This window comes from Leptodactylus fuscus, chromosome 3 (genome assembly GCF_031893055.1).
Source record: "Leptodactylus fuscus isolate aLepFus1 chromosome 3, aLepFus1.hap2, whole genome shotgun sequence".
Lineage (NCBI taxonomy): Eukaryota > Metazoa > Chordata > Amphibia > Anura > Leptodactylidae > Leptodactylus > Leptodactylus fuscus.
Window position 1 is genome coordinate 102969294 of NC_134267.1, and position 26589 is coordinate 102995882.

The 26589-nt window shown below is 42.1% G+C and overlaps 1 protein-coding gene across 1 annotated transcript in view; it reads right to left on the reverse strand.

Moving 5' to 3' along the window:
* Positions 1-25776, reverse strand: part of RFX6 (regulatory factor X6) — a 93493-nt gene extending 67717 nt beyond the window's left edge. The window contains exons 1-3 of the mRNA XM_075268089.1: positions 25557-25776; positions 24542-24698; positions 8646-8769 (exon numbers count right to left, since the gene is read on the reverse strand). Coding sequence (XP_075124190.1) covers positions 8646-8769; positions 24542-24698; positions 25557-25776 — 501 coding nt within the window. The remainder of the gene's footprint in view (positions 1-8645; positions 8770-24541; positions 24699-25556) is intronic.
* Positions 25777-26589: the final 813 nt, after the last annotated feature.

The window sequence follows — 26589 nt, forward strand, 5'->3', positions numbered from 1 at the left end:
ACAGGTGGATGGATTTTAAACATAAGACCACCAAATTGATCAGGAGAATCAGTGATGTATGGCATTTAGTATCTTGTACTTGGTGACAGATTCTCTTTTAGGGTAAGGCCCCACGTGACGTCCTGCAGGAAAAAAGCACTTCTGGAAAAATACAGTAGTAACACTGTGTTTCTTCCCGCAGCGCTTCCGACAGAATATACGCAGAGTTTTCCTCTGTGGACTTTCTGCTTCAAGTATACCTATAGGGAAACTGCTAGGTTTCCGTGGGAATAATTGATGGTTTTGGAAATCGCTGCATATCCATCGCGAGTATATTAACGCAAAGTGGCGATGGGATTCATTAGAATCCCATTCTCTTTACTGTGACTGTAAGATGCTGCATTTTTTTCCACGGCATTTCCTCCACAGGCAAACCACAGTGTTTACGGCACGTGGAGTCCCGGCCTAAGGGGGGGGTGCAAGATATGAAAACATGGCTGCTTTCAGAACTAGTGTCACATCTATCCATGATAAACTCCATTGTTGTTAATGGAGGTGGGCTGCAATACCACACAAAACCTGAAAACAGTTGTAGCACTGTGAAAAAAGCAGCCATATTATAAAGCTTTACAACCCTTTTAAGATGAAGTCATAAGTTACAGAAAAGCAGATTTTTTTGGTGCAATTTGTGCTGTTTTTTGAGTTGGCTTAAAGTGTGGCTTCAGAATGAATGGGAAATATAAAGGAAACATCAATACTTTTCACTTCTGCTAAGTGCACTTCTAGCTTTGGCTGGTAAAAATTGAAAAATCTAAAGCTCATGCTGCGGAAACACAGTGGAAAAAAACACAGCCTTTTTTCAGTACCTGAAAAGTGAATGAGATTTTCTTTTTTATATTTTTTTATTGACATAAAATAAGAAAACACAAAAACAACAATTGAGAAGCACATACAGGAAATATACTGTACATAGATTTGACAGGTGTTAAGTATAAAAGGAAAGTTATCTAAATACAAACGGTAATAGTATATGTTAAAAAGAGGGTTTGGATAACCATGCTTGAGCTTTTTATCCATCAAGTCAGTTCTAATCCACACATGCGGGAAAAAAAGATAATTTTAGCTGTGGCATCATGAGTATTTTCCTTAAAGATTTAATAGGGTAAGAGGAAATACAGAAATAACTGCCACAAAAATTCAAAGAATTTTCAAAGTAATCTTTTCTGCAGTGTTTTTCAGCATTTCACTATGTGGAGTCTTAGCTCTAAACACAATTACAATTACACAATTAAAGTCTCAAGGGAAAATACAGGACTATGCATTTGAGCTAACCCATATATGCTATGTGATTTAATTTCAACCTCCACTTTTTATACCCATATAAATTTCTAGGTCCTAATTCTGTCAATCTGTAAATACAATTTTTACTGTCAATAGGGGGAATACAATTTGCATAGTTTTTGAACTTTTCCAGTTGTATTTGCCTTTCTTATGAAGTATATTTCCATGTGTCTAATTTACTATAAAGGTACACCATGTGTAATAATAAATCTTGCACAAATTCACCTCTAGATGAAATTATGATCTCACTGCTTTCAGATACTTTGGGGATTTTCGAAATGCAGTCTCAAACACCAGGCTCACACTATCGTTTGGGTCTCCGTTCTTTGGGTCCACTTGGGGACCAGAAAAATGGAAACCATATCCGCTTAAAAAAGCAGTTACCCACAGAAACCTGCGGAGTCCATAGACTATAATGGGGTTTGCCAGTTCTCCACCGGGTGGAGATAAAAGTCTGGCAAGAAGCCTCTTAATATATTTTAAACAGAGTGGGGGACGGAGTCCCCAAATGGTCACCTAACACTAGTGTGACCGCAGCCTTACAAACCACAAAACATTAAAAAAAAGCACAGAATAAGAAGAAAAATGTCATAAATCCCCTCCATTGCATTGCCACTTTTTGCCAAATATATTGTTTTTGCAAAATATTTGATAAATTCACTGCATCTTTAACCCCTTGCCAGCTTTTACATCTAGTAATAGTATGGCGCTGTAGTGCTGCATGCGCAGGATCTGTGTCTGCAGCATTACCTTCAGGTCTTGGCTATATAGTGATCACAGCATCAAGGTGGTTCTGCCCCTTTCCCTGCCATCCCTTGGATCCCGTATGATGAGATTGCAGGATACCATGGGTGCCAGGAGAAGGAGTAATGACATCCTGACTGCCTTTTCCTATTGCAAATAGGGACCCCATGTGCAATGTAATGAAATCCAATGTATTGGACTACACTGCAATTGGGGATCAGAAGATCCCCGGTTCAAATCTCCTTGTGGGAAAGGAAAAAAGGAAAAATAAAAAAAATGGAAAAGTTTAAAATAAAGTATATAAAAAAATAAACAAAGTTATTTTTTTTTCTAAAAAAAAAAAGCCCCCACCATTTAATAAAAAAATACATAAAGTAAACAAAATATTAAACTTATAGGGAAACCACTTGTAATTCCACAGCTAAACTTAACCTGTTGTATTTTTCAAAAATGGGCACATTATATCCTTCAATGTGTGGATGAGATTAAGCAAAATCTCATTCGCTTTGCTGGTACAGTAAAATTTCCTCAACAAGGTTCCTTTGCCTAAAGTGAAGTGAGTTATATAAAAATGCAAATTGGCACAACATTTTTGTATGAAAAAAAAAAAATCACATAGGAGTTTTCACAGGAAAACTCTGAGGACTTTCTGGTTATACCTATGTAGAAACTGCCAACATTTCCGTATGTATAATTGACATGCTGCAATTTTTGTCAAAAATGGTTCAGAAATCACAGCATTTGCAGGTAATTTAAAACTCTGTGTTTTTGCTTCAACTTTACGCCAGGACCCCTCGTAGCGTAAATGCAGCGTTTTTGGAAACTGCAGCATGTCACTTGTAGCTTTGAAATGCTGGTGGTTTCCCTATAGGTATAATTGAAGCAGAAAGTCCACAGAGGATAACAGTGAAAAGTGCTGCAGGAATAAAACCTGATGCATTTCCACCAGAGTTTTTCCCACAGTGCATTTTCGCTGCGGCTGGTTCGCTTTCGCTGCATGGGGCTTTAGCCTTTTCTGAGGATTAGATTTACAAACTGCTCTGAATTGTTTTCCCTTTCAACTTAGACTAGTCAATAATGTCAAATAATGTCATTTAGAGATAAGTTAAGTGTGACTATCAGTATATAAATAGTCAAAGAATCCAAGTAAACATTTTATACAACAATGGTGCAGACCACCAGATGATTACGAATTAGCAAACTGCTAACTAAACCACATAGAGCAGCTCTCCTCCCAACTCCAGAATAACCACGTAAATTCAGTTTACTCATGTGTGCTTGTTTATTTTAATGGAGGAAAAAGAATAAGCCGCTGTCACACTCTTATTTCCTGAGGAAAAATAAACACTTAAGTAGACAGTCGGGAGGTCAACATCTGATGGCACAGATACACTGATATTGGAGGGCTTTAAAGTTTACAATTTCTGTGTAATAAAGTATTACGTGATTATTGGCTAATGTGATAAATTAGGGATGCTCAGAATAAGCTTCAATAAGCTGCCCTCATGTTGTAGTGGTAAATATTTCACTTTTATTCACTTTGTATATTATATCTGACTGTTGTATTACATGCATTTGTTTTGTATAATGTTGTTAGAAAATTGACTAATTGCAATTAAAAACAATATGGCAGCAGAGAAATGAAATTCAGTTACCCTACAGAATCTATCATCAATGCTATGACCCCACTGCATACAGGTTGTATCAACTAGTGCCAAAATAATGCAATGAAACAGTGTACAAATGACACAACCAGACAGCTGCCTAAATAACAGTATAAGGATAAGTTCACACAAAGGTTTTTACAGGTGGATTTTGATGTGGATTTCGCCTCAAAAAACGTCTAAAAGAACGCAGAAAAAAATGCAACATGACCTAACTTCACGCGGATTCTGCGGCTGAGTCAGCGTTTTCGGCTTGAGACTCCCTCCTGATTAGGCCCAGATGAATGGCATGTCGGATACACTGTATCGACATCCCTTCACGACCAGCTGCACGAAAAAGCCTCACTTTCTGCCATGTGAACTTACCCTAACTATGAAATATAATCTGGTGATATAGGCTTCAGGTATCCAGGCTATGTGGGTCAGAGACCACCACCATTAGTAGCATCAAGCCTCGTAAAACCCTAGGGCTAGGGACGTAACTTGAAGGGGTGCAGAGGGTGCAGTCGCACTGTGGCCCAGGAGCCTTAGAGGGCCCATAAGCATTGGAATCAGTATTGAAATTTCAGCTTCCATCTGGCCCATAAGCCAAGCAGACCCACAGATTATCCTAACCACACTAATGTTGATTAAACTCCTTAGTACCCGTAACCATCACTATCAAGAATTCACTCTAGGGATGAGGTAGGGGGCCCTGGACATAAGATTGCATTGAGGCCTATAAGACTTACACCACTGCCTAAGACAGATTATGATAGGATAAGGGTGCGTTCACGCGGCCGCAAAATTACGGGCGCAAAATTACGCGGTGTATACGCTCGTAACTCCCATTGAAATCAATGGGATCTTTTTGAGCATGCAAAATGCTGACACGCGTATACGTGCCAGCTTGCGCTCCATTTTACATTGTGTGAACGCATCCTAAAAGTACAGAGATTAACAAACTTTAAATCTTTTGAAAAAAAAATAATTATACAATCTGTTGTACAAATAGATCTTCCAAAAAAGGTAAATTCTGAGTGTTGGCAGCAGAGAAGAGGGATATATTATACAGACAAGCTGTAGGACAAGATTTCCCTGATTTCTAAACTAAGACAATTCCTTGGGCTTGGGCCACACAGGAGGGACATGCTGTTGAATTTCCTTTAGGAAAATTCAAAGCTTTCTCCATGAAAGCATCATGGCAAATACCATCCGAAATCTTGCTGTTCTTGCTGAGACACACTTGCAGGAATCACTGCATGTTTCCTTCAGCATTCAACCTTTTGCACTGCAAGTTAAACCTGGGATTAAAGCCAGCAGCAATAACTGACATGTTGTGGCTTTATAACTGTCCAGTGCTTTGCAAAACTTTAAGTACTTTTTCCTGCACGGATTAGTTACAGAATGCGGATGAGGTTTGTTCAAATGCCATCCATTATTCTCCACTTAAATGGACGGTCATGAAGCACATTCTGATATCACTTTCAGTGTCACATATTTTTTCTGTGCTCCAATGCTGTGTGATTTTGACACAAAGGCTCTGAATCCGGTCCAAAAAAACGGCTAACTGCAACTGCATCGGCATCCACTCACGGCATTCTGCTACAGATTAGGCCCAAATGAATGGGCCTAGTCGGGAGGGAGGTGTCACGCCTTGGACGCTGTCATGGATTCCGCCGCAAGAAAGGGCAGGTCGCTTCTTTTCTTCCTCGAGCGGCACAAAACCGCTTGCGGAAAAAAGAAGTGAACAGCTCCCATTGAAATCAATGGGAGGCATTTTTTTGGGATCGGATTCTGAGGCGGATTCTGCATTAAAATCCTGCCCAAAAAAACCCGTGTGAACCCAGCCTTAGGGTTCTAATTCAGGAACTCTGCATATTAGGAAGATAGAGAAAATCTAAACCCTTGTTTGGCACTCCATAGAGAAGGAAGACAACTGGTTGCACTCAGCTGTTTCTGTTGCTCCCATAAGTTATGGTGGATGATAGTTATGCAGATGTGGCCATTTTGTCTCCTGCTCTCTGGAGTACTGGAGCCCCTTATCAGATATGTGTGACAAATCAGGTCAATATGCCAAAAATATATAAGATGAGTAATTCCCTTTCTTTTTTATAACCATAAATGCCTCTGTACATGTGTCCTGAACTAGTTTTGGTCTAATATTCTTTTCTCTGATATATTTTTCTTCAGGTTGTAATATGAAGACTAAAGCAAATAGGTATAACACCTCTTTATAGATGTGGACTTCTCTCATAGAACTAAATAATTTCCTTATAAGAGGTATAATAAGGATCCCGATACTAACATGAACACAGAAAACATATGTTTAATTCGACAATACATTTTGAGCTACTTTTGAGCAAGCAATTAATTTTAGCAACTTCTTATAAAATTCTATTCAATTACATAACAAATTCTGCACAATGCATGCCTTTCTATACAATATTTCTGCGATTGTGGATGGCATGTTTACTATGAGCCGTATACTGCATATAGCCCTATTTGGGGCAGAAGCTGATGTTTTCATGACAATATCTGTACAGTAAATATGTTGGAGCTGTATATGGAACATAATACATTTCAAAACCATATAGCATATTTGCAGAATTACATCATATAGTAGTTGTATAATGTCTTAGGCTGAGGCCCCATGTTGCAGAAACACTTATTTTTTTGTTACAGGTTTTGCTGCATTTTTTGGAGCTAAAGCCAAGAATGGCTATGAAAGAAATGGAAACTATATAGGAACTTCTACTTCTACCTATTGCTCAATCTACCACTGGTTTTAGCTTAAAAAACACAGTAAAATCTGCAACAAAAAAAGCTGCATTTCCGCAACATGGGGCTTCATCCTTACAACATTCTATATGTCTGTGATTCAGGCTACGTTGTGGAAAAGCAGCTTATTTTGTTGCAGTTTTTTGAGCCAAAGCCAGGAGTGGATGAGCGGAAGGTAGAAGTATAAGAACCTCCTATATACAGTCCTATGAAAAAGTTTGGGCACCCCTATTAATCTTAATCATTTTTAGTTCTAAATATTTTGGTATTTGCAACAGCCATTTCAGTTTGATATATCTAATAACTGATGGACACAGTAATATTTCAGGATTGAAATGAGGTTTATTGTACTAACAGAAAATGTGCAATATGCATTAAACCAAAATTTGACCGGTGCAAAAGTATGGGCACCTCAACAGAAAAGTGACATTAATATTTAGTAGATCCTCCTTTTGCAAAGATAACAGCCTCTAGTCACTTCCTGTAGCTTTTAATCAGTTCCTGGATCCTGGATAAAGGTATTTTGGACAAACAATTCAAGTTCAGTTAAGTTAGATGGTCGCCGAGCATGGACAGCCCGCTTCAAATCATCCCACAGATGTTCAATGATATTCAGGTCTGGGGACTGGGATGGCCATTGCAGAACATTGTAATTGTTCCTCTGCATGAATGCCTGAGGATTTGGAGCGGTGTTTTGGATCATTGTCTTGCTGAAATATCCATCCCCGGCGTAACTTCAACTTCGTCACTGATTCTTGAACATTATTCTCAAGAATCTGCTGATACTGAGTGGAATCCATGCGACTCTCAACTTTAACAAGATTCCCGATGCCGGCATTGGCCACACAGCCCCAAAGCATGATGGAACCTCCACCAAATTTTACAGTGGGTAGCATGTGTTTTTCTTGGAATGCTGTTTCTTTTTGGACGCCATGCATAACGCCTTTTTTTATAACCAAACAACTCAATTTTTGTTTCCAAAATGAAGCTGCCTTGTCCAAATGTGCTTTTTCATACCTCAGGCAACTCTATTTGTGGCGTACGTGCAGAAACGGCTTCTTTCTCATCAGTCTCCCATACAGCTTGTATTTGTGCAAAGTGCGCTGTATAGTTGACCGATGCACAGTGACACCATCTGCAGCAAGATGATGCTGCAGCTCTTTGGAGGTGGTCTGTGGATTGTCCTTGACTGTTCTCACCATTCTTCTTCTCTGCCTTTCTGATATTTTTCTTGGCCTGCCACTTCTGGGCTTAACAAGAACTGTCCCTGTGGTCTTCCATTTCCTTACTATGTTCCTCACAGTGGAAACTGACAGGTTAAATCTCTGAGACAACGTTTTGTATCCTTCCCCTGAACAACTATGTTGAACAATCTTTGTTTTCAGATCATTTGAGAGCGGGCTGTCCATGTTCGGCGACCATCAAACTTAACTGAACTTGAATTGTTTTGTAGAAAGAAATGGTCCAAAATACCTTCATCCAGGACCCAGGAACTGATTAAAAGCTACAGGAAGCGACTAGAGGCTGTTATCTTTGCAAAAGGAGGATGTACTAAATATTAATGTCACTTTTCTGTTGAGGTGCCCATATTTTTGCACCGGTCAAATTTTGGTTTAATTCATATTGCGCATTTTCTGTTAGTACAATAAACCTCATTTCAATCCTGAAATATTACTGTGTCCATCAGTTATTAGATATATCAAACTGAAATGGCTGTTGCAAACACCAAAATATTTAGAACTAAAAATGATTAAGATTAATAGGGGTGCCCAAACTTTTTCATAGGACTGTAGTTCCCAATCCATTTGTAGACATTCTTGGCTTTGGTTCAAAAAAGGCAACAAAATCTGCAACAAAAAAAGCAGGGTAGCCTCAAAGTGTACCTCTAGGCATATGTTGCCTCCCAATCTGACATTGGCCATGGAAAGACACAATTTCAAGCTGGGCAGTACAGTTACTTAAGTAACCATATGACTATCAGCGAGTCTCCTGCATGGTCTTATTAGGCAGAATTAAATCCATGCATACTACCTGCTGAGCACCGTGCTATTGCTTTACCATCTACACCAGCCAGCTCATGCCACATCATGTGGAAGAGAATGTCAATGTTTTTCATGGTATGTGAATATAGCGAAGGGTCAAAAAAAGATAACATACCTTTCCAAAGGTTGCTGCACATGCTGGTTCCAATTTCTCCTTTCTGCAGAAGTCTAAATAGTGTGCATACAATATGCACCGAGGCAGGCAAACTCCTTCACATACAATATAATTCTCCTCCAGCCTGTAAAGATAAGTTATTGTTATCAGTGCCATACCAGAGCCAGTTATTTCTGCTGTATTTCATAGTGTGGCTCCATGTTTATCCAAGCACATTGACTTGTCTGTTTGTCTAATGCTATGCAAGAATTGTTTGCATTTGTGACAAATACTTCTGGTTATTTTTACATCAATTTGACAAAAAAATAACATTGCTTTTGTTTAAAGAAAATATTTTATTTTTATAGTGTAACAAATGAAAAACAATATGTTTTTCAAGTTCTAACTACTTTTGAAAATTACATAGAAGAACCTTAAACTACTATTTGTATTTCACCCCCCCCCCCATCAGTATGTGTTTGGTGTATGGGAGTAAACACACACAAACGCGGGGGAACATACAAACGCCTTGCAGATGTTGTCCTTGTAAATTGCAGAAGATCAAATATACATATGGAAATGCCAGTGGTTTCTGTATAGGTACATGACAGCGGGTTCTAAACCATCCCAATTAAACAAAGATCACAAAATAGATGTTATTGAAAATAAAATATCAAGAAAACTTAACTTTTAATCAAAACAGATAAAAATAGAAGTGTCCTAAAATTGCAAGCATCCTCTACAGCATCTTATACACCTCCATCAGGGGTGTGTATATATACTGTATATCTAATACCTTGGCAAATAATGTCTATAGATAGATATCTGTCAGGGGCTAGGTTCTACATGTATCACCTATTCCCTAGAAAATGGCCCAATTTTTTTATTTTTTTTTTTGGGGTGGGGTGTTTTCTAGATAACTAGCCTCCAAGATCAACATCCCACGTGGTCTCTTGATAAGCCACCTGTGTGCCCACGGTACCGCTATGTTGTCACACCAGAACGCAGGTCTCCGCATGTAGGACAATAATGGGTAGTAGCTACTATCAGTACTGAAGCTTACCACCCAGGAAGTGCAGTTTTCACTGCAGGTTTATTATTTTGCTGGACAGTTTGGCTTAACTCCAAGCTAAGACTAGGGTGATCTTGCCCTTATATTTACATCAGCTCCGGATGAACCCCGGAACCATGAGGAGAAACGCGTAGAGATAGATTATTTACTACAGACAAGTGATTAGAGCTTAAAATTTATGAGTTAGGGCTCGTTCACATCTGCACCTGGTCTCCGTTCTGCAGGTTTCCGTTTCCTGCACAAAACAGAGGCAGGAGACGGAAATCTGCAGGACTCTTTCATACCCATTCATTTCAATGGGTTTGAAAGATGTCCGGCCGTGAGCGCTGGTGAGCGTTTTATGCTCTCTGCCGTGAAACCGGTTTTTTAAAATCGGACACAGAGTCGGACATGCAGTACTCTGTGTCTGGTTTTAAAAAAAAACCGGTTTTGTGGTGGAGAGCATAAAACGCTCACCGACGCTCAAGGCCGGACCCGCTCTGACAGCTTTCTGTCTTCTGCCTGCAGAAGATGGAAAGCTCAGAACGGAGACCCGAACGCTAGTGTGAACCTAGTGTATCTTGGGTTCGCATGACTCGATCTTGGAACCCGTTTTCAGCTCTCATTTAGAAAAAACATCTGTTGAGGAGACCTTAGTTGATTTATCCTAAATGTCAAGTGTGGAGATAGGAGATGGGTTACCCCTTACACACCTAAACATGTTTGAGATTATCAGTACGGCCCTGTGAGGTGTATCTGAACCCTACATATTTGAGACTGGCACCAGTAGAGTGTTGATCTATCCCTCTTAGTAGTCTGTTATTGTCCTGCATGCAGAGACCTGTGTGCTGGTGTGACAACATAACGGCACCATGGGCACACAGGTAGCTTATCAGGAGACCACATGGGATGTTGATCTTGGAAGACCCCCCCCCACACACACACACACTTCCTACAACTTTTTGACGAAAAACTATAACCATTTTGTAGGGAGTAGGTGGTACATATAGGACCTATCTCCTGATAGTTATCTATATAGAGTCACTATTTGCCAGGGTATTGGAGATATACATATACCTCCCTGAGGGCACGTGTCAGTGTGGTGTTGAGGACACTTGCAATTTTAGAATGCTTCTATATTTAACTGACTTGATTAAAAGTTAGGTTTTATTAATATTTTCTTTTCAATACCATCTATGCTGTGATCTTGGTTTCTGTATTGGTATAATTGAAGCAGTAAGTTCGCAGAGGAAAACTATGTGGGCTTTCTGTGAAAAGCGCTGTGGGAAAAAACGTCATGACTTTCCGCTGCAGTTTTTGGCTGCGGCCTGCTATGTGGGGCCTTAGCCTTACATGCTGTGTACCACATTAATCAAGTGCTTTAGATACTTTTAAACATATGCAAAAAGGGGGTTTGAGATGTCAGGAAAGGACATGACATCACAGGAAAGGGTCATGGCCTAAGCTGCGACTCCATGTGCTAAAAAGATGCCAAAACTGTGTCAAGAACTTTTTAACCAACTAATAAATAGTGTATTGTTAGACTAGACTGCCTAACAATACGTTAGATTTAACCCCTTCCCGCCGATGGCATTTTTTGATTTTCGTTTTTCGTTTTTGACTCCCCTTCTAAACCCCATAACTTTTTTATTTCTCCGCTCCCAGAGTCATATGAGGTCTTAATTTTTGCGGGACAATTTTTTCTTCATGATGCCACCAGTAATTATTCTATATAATGTACTGGGAAGCAGGAAAAAAAATCAGAATGGGGTGGATTTGAAGAAAAAATGCATTTCTGCGACTTTCTTACGGGCTTTGGTTTTACGGCGTTCACTGTGCAGCCAAAATGACATGTCCCCTGTATTCTGTGTTTCGGTACGGTTCCAGGGATACCAAATTTATATGGTTTTATTTACATTTTGACCCCTAAAAAAAATTCCAAAACGGTGTTAAAAAATTTTTTTTCTAAAAGTCGCCATATTCCGACGGCCGTAACTTTTTTATACATAGGTGTACGGGGATGCATAGGGCGTCTTTTTTTGCGGGGCCGGGTGTACTTTTTAGTTCTACCATTTTCGGGAAATGTTATTGCTTTGATCACTTTTTATTCAAATTTTTAGCAGAATTAAAACAGTGAAAAAACGGCAGTTTGGCACTTTTGACTATTTTTCCTGCTACGGCGTTTACCGAACAGGAAAAATATTTGTATAGATTTGTAGAGCGGGCGATTTCGGACGCGGGGATACCTAACATGTATATGTTTCACAGTTTTTAACTACTTTTATATCTGTTCTAGGGAAAGGGGGGTGATTTGAACTTTTAATACTTTTTATATTTTTTTATATTTTTTTTTACTTTTTTTTTATTTTTTTTTTTGCATTTATTAGACCCCCTAGGGGTGTTGAACCCCAGGGGGTCTGATCACTAATGCAATGCATTACAATGCTAATGCATTGCAATGCATTGCAAAAAAGCATCATCTCTTTTGCAGGCTGTATACACCAGCCTGCAAAAGAGAGAATTTGCAGACTGGCTGGGAGCCCTTAACAAGGCTCCCGGCTGTCATGGCAACGGGGGGTCGGCCCTGGAGCATGCTCCAGGAGACAGCGATCCCTGCCAAAATGGTGGCGCCCATGCGCCGCCGGGAAGATGGCGCCTCCGGCGCCTTTGACAGCAGCGCCGGAGGGGTTAATGCCTCCGATCGGTCCGGGGACCGATCGGAGGCATTAGAGCCGGTTGTCTACTGCGGGCGGTCGCCATAGTTACAGACCCGACACGCGCCGTACTATTACGGCGCATGTCGGGAAGGGGTTAACAAACAGCATTAGACACTTTAATAAATTTTAAAATTAAATTCTAAAACTCAGACACAGCATATCTGCCCCACAGTATTTCATTTTTATCTATTGATAAGTGAAACTTTGATGTCCATTGTCAATGGGAGGCTTTTTTTCCATGTGGAATTTCAGTGACAAAATCCTCGCCAATAAACTCCATGTGAATGGACCTTTAGGATATTCAGTCATCAGTGTGAACATCATAGCAAGCTCTGCCACACGAAAAAAGTCTGGATAAGTCACCAGTTGTCACAGTCATGGCTGTGCACGGTCTAGTTATTTCTGCCACTGCTCCTTTTGTATATACAACACTCACTGAGCACTGTGTAAATGTAACTGCTAAGATTTACATAAAGGATCCCACTCAAGGCAAATTGATTTTCCTTACAATTGCGTTTATTTACAACAAAGTGTATACTGCTTGGTGCTAAGATTTACAATTCCAGCAATGGGGTACAAAAACAAATTTATATTCCGCTATCTCCTGGTATCTGAATATACAGTTATTTAACAGAAGTATTGTATTACTGGCATTGTCAACATTAGAGATGAGCGAACAGTGTTCTATCGAACTCATGTTCGATCGGATATTAGGCTGTTCGGCATGTTCGAATCGAATCGAACACCGCGTGGTAAAGTGCGCCATTACTCGATTCCCCTCCCACCTTCCCTGGCGCCTTTTTTGCTCCAATAACAGCGCAGGGTAGGTGGGACAGGAACTACGACACCGGTGACGTTGAGAAAAGTAGGCAAAACCCATTGGCTGCCGAAAACATGTGACCTCTAATTTAAAAGAACAGCGCCGCCCAGGTTCGCGTCATTCTGAGCTTGCAATTCACCGAGGACGGAGGTTTCCGTCCAGCTAGCTAGGGCTTAGATTCTGGGTAGGCAGGGACAGGCTAGGATAGGAAGGAGAAGACAACCAACAGCTCTTGTAAGAGCTAAATTCCAGGGAGAAGCTTGTCAGTGTAACGTGGCACTGACGGGCTCAATCGCCGCAACCCAGCTTTCCCAGGATCCTGAATGGAATACACTGTCAGTGTATTCCCGTATACCCGATATATACCCCGATACCCGTTCCAACGGTGTGCCCCCCCACCTTCACCCCAGAAATACCCTGCAAGTCCCCTAGCAATAGAATTGGGGCTATATACACCCACAATTTTTACTACTGGTATACAGTGCCATTGTCTGACTGGGAATTCAAAGAATATATTGGGAATACAAATACCCTCATTTCTTGCTACTGCCATATAGTGCCAGTGTCTGACTGGTAATTCAAAGAATATATTGGGGTTACGTGCACCCACAATTTTTACTACTGGTATACAGTGCCATTGTCTGACTGGGAATTCAAAGAATATATTGGGAATACAAATACCCTCATTTCTTGCTACTGCCATATAGTGCCAGTGTCTGACTGGGAATTCAAAGAATATATTGGGGTTACGTGCACCCACAATTTTTACTACTGGTATACAGTGCCATTGTCTGACTGGGAATTCAAAGAATATATTGGGAATACAAATACCCTCATTTCTTGCTACTGCCATATAGTGCCAGTGTCTGACTGGGAATTCAAAGAATATATTGGGGTTACGTGCACCCACAATTTTTACTACTGGTATACAGTGCCATTGTCTGACTGGGAATTCAAAGAATATATTGGGAACACAAATACCCTCATTTCTTGCTACTGCCATATAGTGCCAGTTTCTGACTGGTAATTCAAAGAATATATTGGGGTTACGTGCACCCACAATTTTTACTACTGGTATACAGTGCCATTGTCTGACTGGGAATTCAAAGAATATATTGGGAATACAAATACCCTCATTTCTTGCTACTGCCATATAGTGCCAGTGTCTGACTGGGAATTCAAAGAATATATTGGGGTTACGTGCACCCACAATTTTTACTACTGGTATACAGTGCCATTGTCTGACTGGGAATTCAAAGAATATATTGGGAATACAAATACCCTCATTTCTTGCTACTGCCATATAGTGCCAGTGTCTGACTGGGAATTCAAAGAATATATTGGGGTTACGTGCACCCACAATTTTTACTACTGGTATACAGTGCCATTGTCTGACTGGGAATTCAAAGAATATATTGGGAATACAAATACCCTCATTTCTTGCTACTGCCATATAGTGCCAGTTTCTGACTGGTAATTCAAAGAATATATTGTGGTTACGTGCACCCACAATTTTTACTACTGGTATACAGTGCCATTGTCTGACTGGGAATTCAAAGAATATATTGGGAATACAAATACCCTCATTTCTTGCTACTGCCATATAGTGCCAGTTTCTGACTGGTAATTCAAAGAATATATTGGGGTTACGTGCACCCACAATTTTTACTACTGGTATACAGTGCCATTGTCTGACTGGGAATTCAAAGAATATATTGGGGTTATAAATACCCTCATTTCTTGCTACTGCCATATAGTGCCAGTGTCTGACTGGTAATTCAAAGAATATATTGGGGTTACGTGCACCCACAATTTTTACTACTGGTATACAGTGCCATTGTCTGACTGGGAATTCAAAGAATATATTGGGAATACAAATACCCTCATTTCTTGCTACTGCCATATAGTGCCAGTGTCTGACTGGGAATTCAAAGAATATATTGGGGTTACGTGCACCCACAATTTTTACTACTGGTATACAGTGCCATTGTCTGACTGGGAATTCAAAGAATATATTGGGAATACAAATACCCTCATTTCTTGCTACTGCCATATAGTGCCAGTTTCTGACTGGGAATTCAAAGAATATATTGGGGTTACGTGCACCCACAATTTTTACTACTGGTATACAGTGCCATTGTCTGACTGGGAATTCAAAGAATATATTGGGGTTATAAATACCCTCATTTCTTGCTACTGCCATATAGTGCCAGTTTCTGACTGGTAATTCAAAGAATATATTGTGGTTACGTGCACCCACAATTTTTACTACTGGTATACAGTGCCATTGTCTGACTGGGAATTCAAAGAATATATTGGGAATACAAATACCCTCATTTCTTGCTACTGCCATATAGTGTCAGTTTCTGACTGGTAATTCAAAGAATATATTGGGGTTACGTGCACCCACAATTTTTACTACTGGTATACAGTGCCATTGTCTGACTGGGAATTCAAAGAATATATTGGGAATACAAATACCCTCATTTCTTGCTACTGCCATATAGTGCCAGTGTCTGACTGGGAATTCAAAGAATATATTGGGGTTACGTGCACCCACAATTTTTACTACTGGTATACAGTGCCATTGTCTGACTGGGAATTCAAAGAATATATTGGGGTTATAAATACCCTCATTTCTTGCTACTGCCATATAGTGCCAGTTTCTGACTGGTAATTCAAAGAATATATTGGGGTTACGTGCACCCACAATTTTTACTACTGGTATACAGTGCCATTGTCTGACTGGGAATTCAAAGAATATATTGGGAATACAAATACCCTCATTTCTTGCTACTGCCATATAGTGCCAGTGTCTGACTGGGAATTCAAAGAATATATTGGGGTTACGTGCACCCACAATTTTTACTACTGGTATACAGTGCCATTGTCTGACTGGGAATTCAAAGAATATATTGGGGTTATAAATACCCTCATTTCTTGCTACTGCCATATAGTGCCAGTTTCTGACTGGTAATTCAAAGAATATATTGGGGTTACGTGCACCCACAATTTTTACTACTGGTATACAGTGCCATTGTCTGACTGGGAATTCAAAGAATATATTGGGAATACAAATACCCTCATTTCTTGCTACTGCCATATAGTGCCAGTGTCTGACTGGGAATTCAAAGAATATATTGGGGTTACGTGCACCCACAATTTTTACTACTGGTATACAGTGCCATTGTCTGACTGGGAATTCAAAGAATATATTGGGAATACAAATACCCTCATTTCTTGCTACTGCCATATAGTGCCAGTTTCTGACTGGTAATTCAAAGAATATATTGGGGTTACGTGCACCCACAATTTTTACTACTGGTATACAGTGCTATTGTCTGACTGGGAATTCAAAGAATATATTGGGGTTATAAATACCCTCATTTCTTGCTACTGCCATATAGTGCCAGTGTCTGACTGGTAATTCAAAGAATATATTGGGGTTACGTGCACCCACAATTTTTACTACTGGTATACAGTGCCATTGTCTGACTGGGAATTCAAAGAATATATTGGGAATACAAATACCCTCATTTCTTGCTACTGCCATATAGTGCCAGTGTCTGACTGCGAATTCAAAGAATATATTGGGGTTACGTGCACCCACAATTTTTACTACTGGTATACAGTGCCATTGTCTGACTGGGAATTCAAAGAATATATTGGGAATACAAATACCCTCATTTCTTGCTACTGCCATATAGTGCCAGTTTCTGACTGGTAATTCAAAGAATATATTGGGGTTACGTGCACCCACAATTTTTACTACTGGTATACAGTGCCATTGTCTGACTGGGAATTCAAAGAATATATTGGGAATACAAATACCCTCATTTCTTGCTACTGCCATATAGTGCCAGTGTCTGACTGGGAATTCAAAGAATATATTGGGGTTACGTGCACCCACAATTTTTACTACTGGTATACAGTGCCATTGTCTGACTGGGAATTCAAAGAATATATTGGGGTTATAAATACCCTCATTTCTTGCTACTGCCATATAGTGCCAGTTTCTGACTGGTAATTCAAAGAATATATTGTGGTTACGTGCACCCACAATTTTTACTACTGGTATACAGTGCCATTGTCTGACTGGGAATTCAAAGAATATATTGGGAATACAAATACCCTCATTTCTTGCTACTGCCATATAGTGCCAGTTTCTGACTGGTAATTCAAAGAATATATTGGGGTTACGTGCACCCACAATTTTTACTACTGGTATACAGTGCCATTGTCTGACTGGGAATTCAAAGAATATATTGGGAATACAAATACCCTCATTTCTTGCTACTGCCATATAGTGCCAGTGTCTGACTGGGAATTCAAAGAATATATTGGGGTTACGTGCACCCACAATTTTTACTACTGGTATACAGTGCCATTGTCTGACTGGGAATTCAAAGAATATATTGGGGTTATAAATACCCTCATTTCTTGCTACTGCCATATAGTGCCAGTTTCTGACTGGGAATTCAAAGAATATATTGGGGTTACGTGCACCCACAATTTTTACTACTGGTATACAGTGCCAATTTCTAACTAGGAATTCAAAATGCGCAAGGCTCCCGGAAAGGGACGTGGACGAGGCCGTGGGCGAGGTCGGGGGAATGGTTCTGGGGAGCAAGGTAGCAGTGAAGCCACAGGGCGTCCCGTGCCTACTCCTGTGGGGCAGCAAGCATTGCGCCACTCCACAGTGCCAGGGTTGCTTGCCACATTAACTAAACTGCAGGGTACAAACCTTAGTAGGCCCGAGAACCAGGAACAGGTCTTGCAATGGCTGTCAGAGAACGCTTACAGCACATTGTCCAGCAGCCAGTCAGACTCTGCCTCCTCTCCTCCTATTACCCAACAGTCTTGTCTTCCTTCCTCCCAAAATTCCGAAGCTTTACAGAACAATAACCCAAACTGTCCCTGCTCCCCAGAGCTGTTCTCCGCTCCTTTCATTGTCCCTCAACCTGCCTCTCCACGTCACGATTCCACGAACCTAACAGAGGAGCATCTGTGTCCAGATGCTCAAACACTAGAGTCTCCTCCATCTCCGTTCGATTTGGTGGTGGATGACCAGCAACCCACCCTCATCGACGATGATGTGACGCAGTTGCCGTCAGGGCATCCAGTTGACCGGCGCATTGTGCGGGAGGAGGAGATGAGACAGGAGTTGGAAGAGGAAGTGGTGGATGATGAGGACACTGACCCGACCTGGACAGGGGGGATGTCAAGCGGGGAAAGTAGTGTGGATGTTGAGGCAGGTGCAGCACCAAAAAGGGTAGCTAGAGGCAGAGGCAGAGGTCAGCAGCTTAGGCGAAGCCAGGCCACACCCGGAATCTCCCAAGATGTTCCAGTTCGTACCCAGCCCCGAAAAACTCCCACCTCGAGGGCACGTTTCTCGAAGGTGTGGAGTTTTTTCAAGGAATGCGCCGAGGACAGATATAGTGTTGTCTGCACAATTTGCCTCTCGAAATTGATTAGGGGCTCTGAGAAGAGCAACCTGTCCACCACTTCAATGCGCCGTCATTTGGAATCCAAGCACTGGAATCAGTGGCAGGCAGCAACGGCAGGACAAAGGCCGCCTGCCGTTCACGCCACTGCCACTGCCTCTGCCTCTGCCTCTGCCACTGCCACTGCTGACTGTGCTGGCGATGCACTCCAGAGGACGAGCCAGGACACCACTTCATCTGCCTCCGCCACTTTGTTGACTTCTACCTCATCCTCCCCTGGTCCTGTCTTATCTCCTTCTCCTGCACCATCAAAGGCACCATCAGGCGTTTCTTTACAACAACCCACCATCTCTCAGACATTGGAGCGGCGGCAGAAATACACTGCTAACCACCCACACGCGCAAGCCTTGAACGCCAACATCGCTAAACTGCTGGCCCAGGAGATGTTGGCGTTCCGGCTTGTTGAAACTCCCGCCTTCCTGGACCTGATGGCAACTGCGGCACCTCGCTATGCCGTCCCTAGCCGTCACTACTTCTCCCGGTGTGCCGTCCCCGCCTTGCACCAGCACGTGTCACTCAACATCAGGCGGGCCCTTAGTTCCGCGCTTTGCACAAAGGTCCACTTGACCACCGACGCGTGGACAAGTGCATGCGGACAGGGACGCTACATTTCACTGACGGCACACTGGGTGAATGTAGTTGAGGCTGGGACTGCTTCCCAAACTGGCCCGGTGTACCTCGTCTCCCCGCCTAACATTCCTGGCAGGGACACGAGAAGAACACCCCCCTCCTCCTCCTCCTCTACCGCCTCCTCCTCCGCCACCGCCTCCTCCTCCGCCACCGCCTCCTCCTCCGCTGTTAGATTGACCCCAGCTACGAGTTGGAAACGTTGCAGCACTGGCGTTGGTAGACGTCAGCAGGCTGTGCTGAAGCTGATCAGCTTGGGGGACAGACAGCACACTGCCTCCGAGGTGAGGGATGCCCTCCTCGATGAGACGGCAATATGGTTTGAGCCGCTGCACCTGGGCCCAGGCATGGTCGTTTGTGATAACGGCCGGAACCTGGTAGCAGCTCTGGAGCTTGCCGGACTCCAACATGTTCCATGCCTGGCCCACGTCTTCAACCTAGTGGTGCAACGTTTCCTAAAGAGCTACCCCAATGTTCCAGAGCTACTGGTGAAAGTGCGGCGCATGTGCGCCCACTTTCGCAAGTCGACAGTAGCCGCTGCTAGCTTAAAATCTCTCCAGCAACGCCTGCATGTGCCACAACACCGGCTTTTGTGCGACGTCCCCACACGCTGGAACTCAACGTTTCAGATGTTGAATAGAGTGGTTGAGCAGCAGAGACCTTTGATGGAATACCAGCTACAAAACCCTAGGGTGCCACAAAGTCAGCTGCCTCAGTTTCACATCCATGAGTGGCCATGGATGAGAGACCTTTGTGACATCCTACGGGTCTTTGAGGAGTCCACAAGGAGGGTGAGCTCTGAGGATGCGATGGTGAGCCTTACAATCCCGCTCTTGTGTGTTCTGAGAGAATCCCTGATTGACATCAGGGATAACTCAGATCACACAGAGGAGTTAGGGATAGCATCCGATCCGTCACAGCTGGAGAGTAGGTCCACACATCTGTCCGCTTCACTGCGTTTAATGGAGGAGGAGGAGGAGGAGGAAGAAGAGTTGTCCGATGATGTGATGGTGATACAGGAGGCTTCCGGGCAACTTCGAATCGTCCCATTGTTGCAGCGCGGATGGGTAGACATGGAGGATGAGGAGGAAATGGAGATTGAACTTTCCGGTGGGGCCAGAGGAGTCATGCCAACTAACACTGTGGCAGACATGGCTGAGTTCATGTTGGGGTGCTTTACAACCGACAAGCGTATTGTCAAAATCATGGAGGACAACCAGTACTGGATCTTTGCTATCCTTGGCCCCCGGTATAAAAACAACATCTCGTCTTTTATTCCGGTAGAGGGGAGGGCCAATCGCATCAATGCTTGCCACAGGCAATTGGTGCAGAATATGATGGAGATGTTTCCATGATGTGACGTTGGTGGCAGGGAGGGCAGTTCCTCCAGTAGGCAACCAAGTTCTCACCGGTCCACACAAACGAGGGGCACACTGTCTAAGGTCTGGGACACCTTGATGGCACCCCCTCGCCAAAGTGCCGCCACGGAGGGTCCTAGTGTCACCAGGCGTGAGAAGTATAGGCGCATGTTGCGGGAATACCTTTCCGACCACAGCCCTGTCCTCTCCGACCCCTCTGCGCCCTACACGTATTGGGTGTCGAAGTTGGACCTGTGGCTTGAACTTGCCCTATATGCCTTGGAGGTGCTGTCCTGTCCTGCCGCCAGCGTCCTATCTGAGAGGGTGTTCAGTGCAGCCGGTGGCATCATCACTGACAAGCGCACCCGTCTGTCAGCTGAGAGTGCCGACCGGCTCACTTTGATAAAAATGAACCACCACTGGATAGAGCCTTCATTTTTGTGCCCACCTGTGTAAAGCACCCCAACATGAAACTCCATGTCTGTACTCAACCTCTCCAATTCCTCCGCATCCTCATACTCATCCACCATAAGCGTTGCACAATTCTGCTAATACTAGGCTCCCTCCAACATGATTTCCCCCAACTCTGCTGGTTAGAGGCTCCCTCCACCCTGATTTCCACCAACTCTGCTGGTTAGAGGCTCCCTCCACCCTGCTTTCCCACAACTCTGCTGGTTAGAGGCTCCCTCCACCATGATTTTGCCCAAACTGGGCTGGTTAGAGGCTCCCTCCACCATGAATTGGTCCAAACTGGGGTTTTTAGAGGCTCCCTCCACCATGAATTTGCCAAAACTGGGCTGTTTAGAGGCTCCCTCCACCATGAATTGGTCCAAATTGGGGTTTTTAGAGGCTCCCTCCACCATGAATTTGCCCAAACTGGGCTGGTTAGAGGCTCCCTCCACCATGAATTGGTCCAAACTGGGCTGGTTAGAGGCTCCCTCCACCATGAATTGGTCCAAATTGGGGTTTTTAGAGGCTCCCTCCACCATGAATTGGTCCAAACTGGGCTGTTTAGAGGCTCCCTCCACCATGAATTGGTCCAAACTGGGGTTTTAAGAGGCTCCCTCCACCATGAATTGGTCCAAACTGGGCTGGTTAGAGGCTCCCTCCACCATGAATTGGTCCAAACTGGGTTTTTTAGAGGCTCCCTCCACCATGAATTGGTCCAAACTGGGTTTTTTAGAGGCTCCCTCCACCATGAATTGGTCCAAACTGGGGTTTTTAGAGGCTCCCTCCACCATGAATTGGTCCAAACTGGGGTTTTTAGAGGCTCCCTCCACCATGAATTTGCCCAAACTGGGCTGTTTAGAGGCTCCCTCCACCATGAATTGGTCCAAACTGGGTTTTTTAGAGGCTCCCTCCACCATGAATTGGTCCAAACTGGGGTTTTTAGAGGCTTTCTCCACCATGAATTGGTCCAAACTGGGGTTTTTAGAGGCTCCCTCCACCATGAATTTGCCCAAACTGGGCTGTTTAGAGGCTCCCTCCACCATGAATTTGCCCAAACTGGGCTGTTTAGAGGCTCCCTCCACCATGAATTTGCCCAAACTGGGCTGGTTAGAGGCTCCCTCCACCATGAATTGGTCCAAACTGGGGTTTTTAGAGGCTCCCTCCACCATGAATTGGTCCAAACTTGGCTGTTTAGAGGCTCCCTCCACCATTAATTGGTCCAAACTGGGCTGGTTAGAGGCTCCCTCCACCATGAATTGGTCCAAACTGGGTTTTTTAGAGGCTCCCTCCACCATGAATTGGTCCAAACTGGGGTTTTTAGAGGCTCCCTCCACCATGAATTGGTCCAAACTTGGCTGTTTAGAGGCTCCCTCCACCATGAATTGGTCCAAACTGGGGTGGTTAGAGGCTCCCTCCACCATTAATTGGTCCAAACTGGGCTGGTTAGAGGCTCCCTCCACCATTAATTGGTCCAAACTGGGGTGGTTAGAGGCTCCCTCCACCATTAATTGGTCCAAACTGGGCTGGTTAGAGGCTCCCTCCACCATTAATTGGTCCAAACTGGGCTGGTTAGAGGCTCCCTCCACCATTAATTGGTCCAAACTGGGCTGGTTAGAGGCTCCCTCCACCATTAATTGGTCCAAACTGGGCTGGTTAGAGGCTCCCTCCACCATGAATTTGCCCAAACTGGGCTGTTTAGAGGCTCCCTCCACCATGAATTTGCCCAAACTGGGCTGGTTAGAGGCTCCCTCCACCATGAATTGGTCCAAACTGGGTTTTTTAGAGGCTCCCTCCACCATGAATTTGCCCAAACTGGGCTGGTTAGAGGCTCCCTCCACCATGAATTGGTCCAAACTGGGTTTTTTAGAGGCTCCCTCCACCATGAATTTGCCCAAACTGGGCTGGTTAGAGGCTCCCTCCACCATGAATTGGTCCAAACTGGGTTTTTTAGAGGCTCCCTCCACCATGAATTTGCCCAAACTGGGCTGGTTAGAGGCTCCCTCCACCATGAATTGGTCCAAACTGGGTTTTTTAGAGGCTCCCTCCACCATGAATTTGCCCACACTGGGCTGGTTAGAGGCTCCCTCCACCATGAATTGGTCCAAACTGGGGTTTTTAGAGGCTCCCTCCACCATGAATTTGCCCAAACTGGGGTGTTTAGAGGCTCCCTCCACCATGAATTGGTCCAAACTGGGGTTTTTAGAGGCTCCCTCCACCATGAATTGGTCCAAACTGGGGTTTTTAGAGGCTCCCTCCACCATGAATTTGCCCAAACTCTGCTGGTTAGAGGCTCAATCCACCCTGATTTTCAAAACAAATGTTGGTGCCAACCTCAACTTACTACAAGGGCCAAATTCACTGCTGGTGACAAGCTCTCCTCACTGCAAGTGCCAAATACACATGTTTCAAGGTGTTTTCCTACTGTCAGAGATGTGGTATTGAGTGTGTAAAGTGTGTAGTTGTTAGGCTGTGATGTTGGGGTAATAGAGGGTCTTTGGTGTGTTAGATGCCCCCAGACATGCTTCCCCTGCTGTCCCAGTGTCATTCCAGAGGTGTTGGCATCATTTCCTGGGGTGTCATAGTGGACTTGGTGACCCTCCAGACACGGATTTGGGTTTCCCCCTTAACGAGTATCTGTTCCCCATAGACTATAATGGGGTTCGAAACCCATTCGAACACACGAACATTGAGCGGCTGTTCGAATCGAATTTCGAACCTCGAACATTTTAGTGTTCGCTCATCTCTAGTCAACATCTTCTGTGCATTTACTGTCCTATCAGAAGCTCTGTATTCCAGATTGTAGTAGTGTCTGGCTCTAATTTATTTGCATGTCAAACCTCTGTCAGGCGAAGGCCCAACGTCATGGAAATGCAGCATATTTTGTGCCAAAGTCAGGAGTGGCTACAAAAGGAATGGACAATATAAAGGTAGTACTTCTACTTCTCACTTCTTTTAAATCCACTCCTGACTTTGGCTCAAAACCTGCAGCAAAATCTTTAACAAAGGACACTGTGTTTCCGCAACATGGGGCTTTATTCTTAATAAATTATAATATAAATATATATTCATGTATTATAGTTTACCCATGGATGTATGAAAAACATATTAAACTAATACATTAAATAATGTCTAATTAACTAATACCATACATTAAAGTTCCGAAAATAATTCAGTATTGCGTTTAGTTCAGTGAATCTAATATTTGGATGCAAACAATATTGTCACATTATATTTACTTGTACGCGTTATACATACTCTTCCAGATTAACCCTTTAATCAGAGCAGATTCTTGTGATTTTGAGTTCTACCTTACATTACGCATACGGTCCTGGCCATCTTCTTTGAGATGACTAGCCCTTAGAAGACATGTTAAGTTAGAATTGGACCTACCATTGTAAAGTAAGTTGGGTTTGCTTCTTTTTATCCTTAATAATCTGGGTGATTGATTTCTTCTGAGATCCTTTATTACACATTGTGCTGGTTTTCCTATAAATAATATCCAGATCTTCTTCGTCTGATGAAAATGTTTCACTTGCCATATGCAGTTCTACATACAGAAAAGCACCAAATCATTATATTTATAAGGCAAGTGTTTCCTTCTATCTTCCTGGTCATAAGATTATCATGTTCATTTTCAGATTATACTTATAGCATAAAATGACATTTAGCTTTTAGTACATAGTACTTATAGCATTTGTGCACAGTTGTACGGTACAGCCTCTGCTCATCTACTTGTATATGAAAAAATTCTCTTACAGAAGTAATGTTTTTTTTCATTTTGCTTATTTTGGTCACTAAATAGCATATAGAGGTACAACAGAGGACATATGCATGAAAGCCCTATCACAACTTCATACAAAATAAGTGTATGAATCCTGAAGCTGAGATTAAGAAGCAATAAATAAATTGAAAAAATATTCTAGACCCAAACATAAAACATGTAATAATAATAATAATAATAATAATAATAATAATAATAATGATTTTAGCAACAGTAATAACAATACTGTACTGATTGTTATACTTGTAATAACAATATTAATGATTGTAGTAACAATAATACTAATATTAATACTATAATGGTTGTTATACTTGTAATAACAATAATACTGTAATGATTGTAGTAATAATAATACTAATATTATATTGGTTGTATACTTATAATAACAATAATATGATTGTAGTAACAATAATACTAATACTATATAGGTTGGTACACTTATAATAACAATAATAATGATTGTAGAAACAATAATACTAATATTATAGTGGTTGGTAAACTTATAATAACAATAATAATATTTGTAATAACAATAACAATAATAATAATAATAATAATATTATACTGGCTGTTATATGTGTAATAACGATAATAATATTTTAAATATAATATTCATGTTAATACCTGTTTTTATTCCAATGCACGTTGATGTTTCTTCTTCCTCTGGAGTCAGCATTATTTGATCTTCCCCTTCAGGACACAATCCCTCTTGTGTAAAAGACAGTTCTTTCGCCACCATTGTTCCATAGCAGTCTTCTATCCTTGGGTTATTCTTTTTGTGGGATTCCCCATTCTGGAAAGGACACTCTCCCTCCTGTGTCTCTGAAAACTGCTCAACTGGCATTCTATGAACTAGAATTCTTCCCCAATCATGGAAAAAAATTAGAAATAATCCACGGCACACGTTCAGACTGAATAGAGTCCAATGATCGTCCCAAGAAAAAAAGAATTCTCTAAATGTGGTTATTACAAGCAAAGGTTCTTGTAGAAGATCTTAGGAATTATTATTAGGAATCAGGATTCTGCTCTCTTTGTATAATCCTCCACAGGCTTCATGGATTATTTACTTTTCAGGTCTGACAAAGACCATACAGAATGGTCTGACATTGCTTGCTATTTTAAAGTATATCTATAAACACGCCCTTTTGTTGGCATAAATCTCCTATCAAATGAAAGGCGATTGTTCATCAACAGGTTGGTGCCTAGAATTCCAGGTGCTTTTATTTTGACAAAAAGTCAAGTAGGGGCAGAGATAAATGCACTGGATGTGATGTAGCAGCAGCGAATTGGGTTATCTGTTGTCTTAAAAAGATAGAAAAAATGGTGGTGATCAGATCAGCGGTATTAATGATTAACAGGTTGGAACAATCCTGTCTGATCGTGTGAGTCAAAGTGATGTTTGTTTACTATGTGCCTCCATATCTAAACCTACATGACTGAGTCAATGATGAAGCCTTTATTTCTTACCAGATAATCTAATGAAACAGATTACACTGTACATTGGAACACATGGTGATTTAACAAATACGCTTAGCTGGAGTTTCATGTGAATAATATATGGTAATAAAAATCAGTAGCGTAAAATATCCTATATAAACAGCAGTGTCATTTTTTTCTTTGTAGTGAAGCAATGGAATTCATTTATTGGAATAATTTA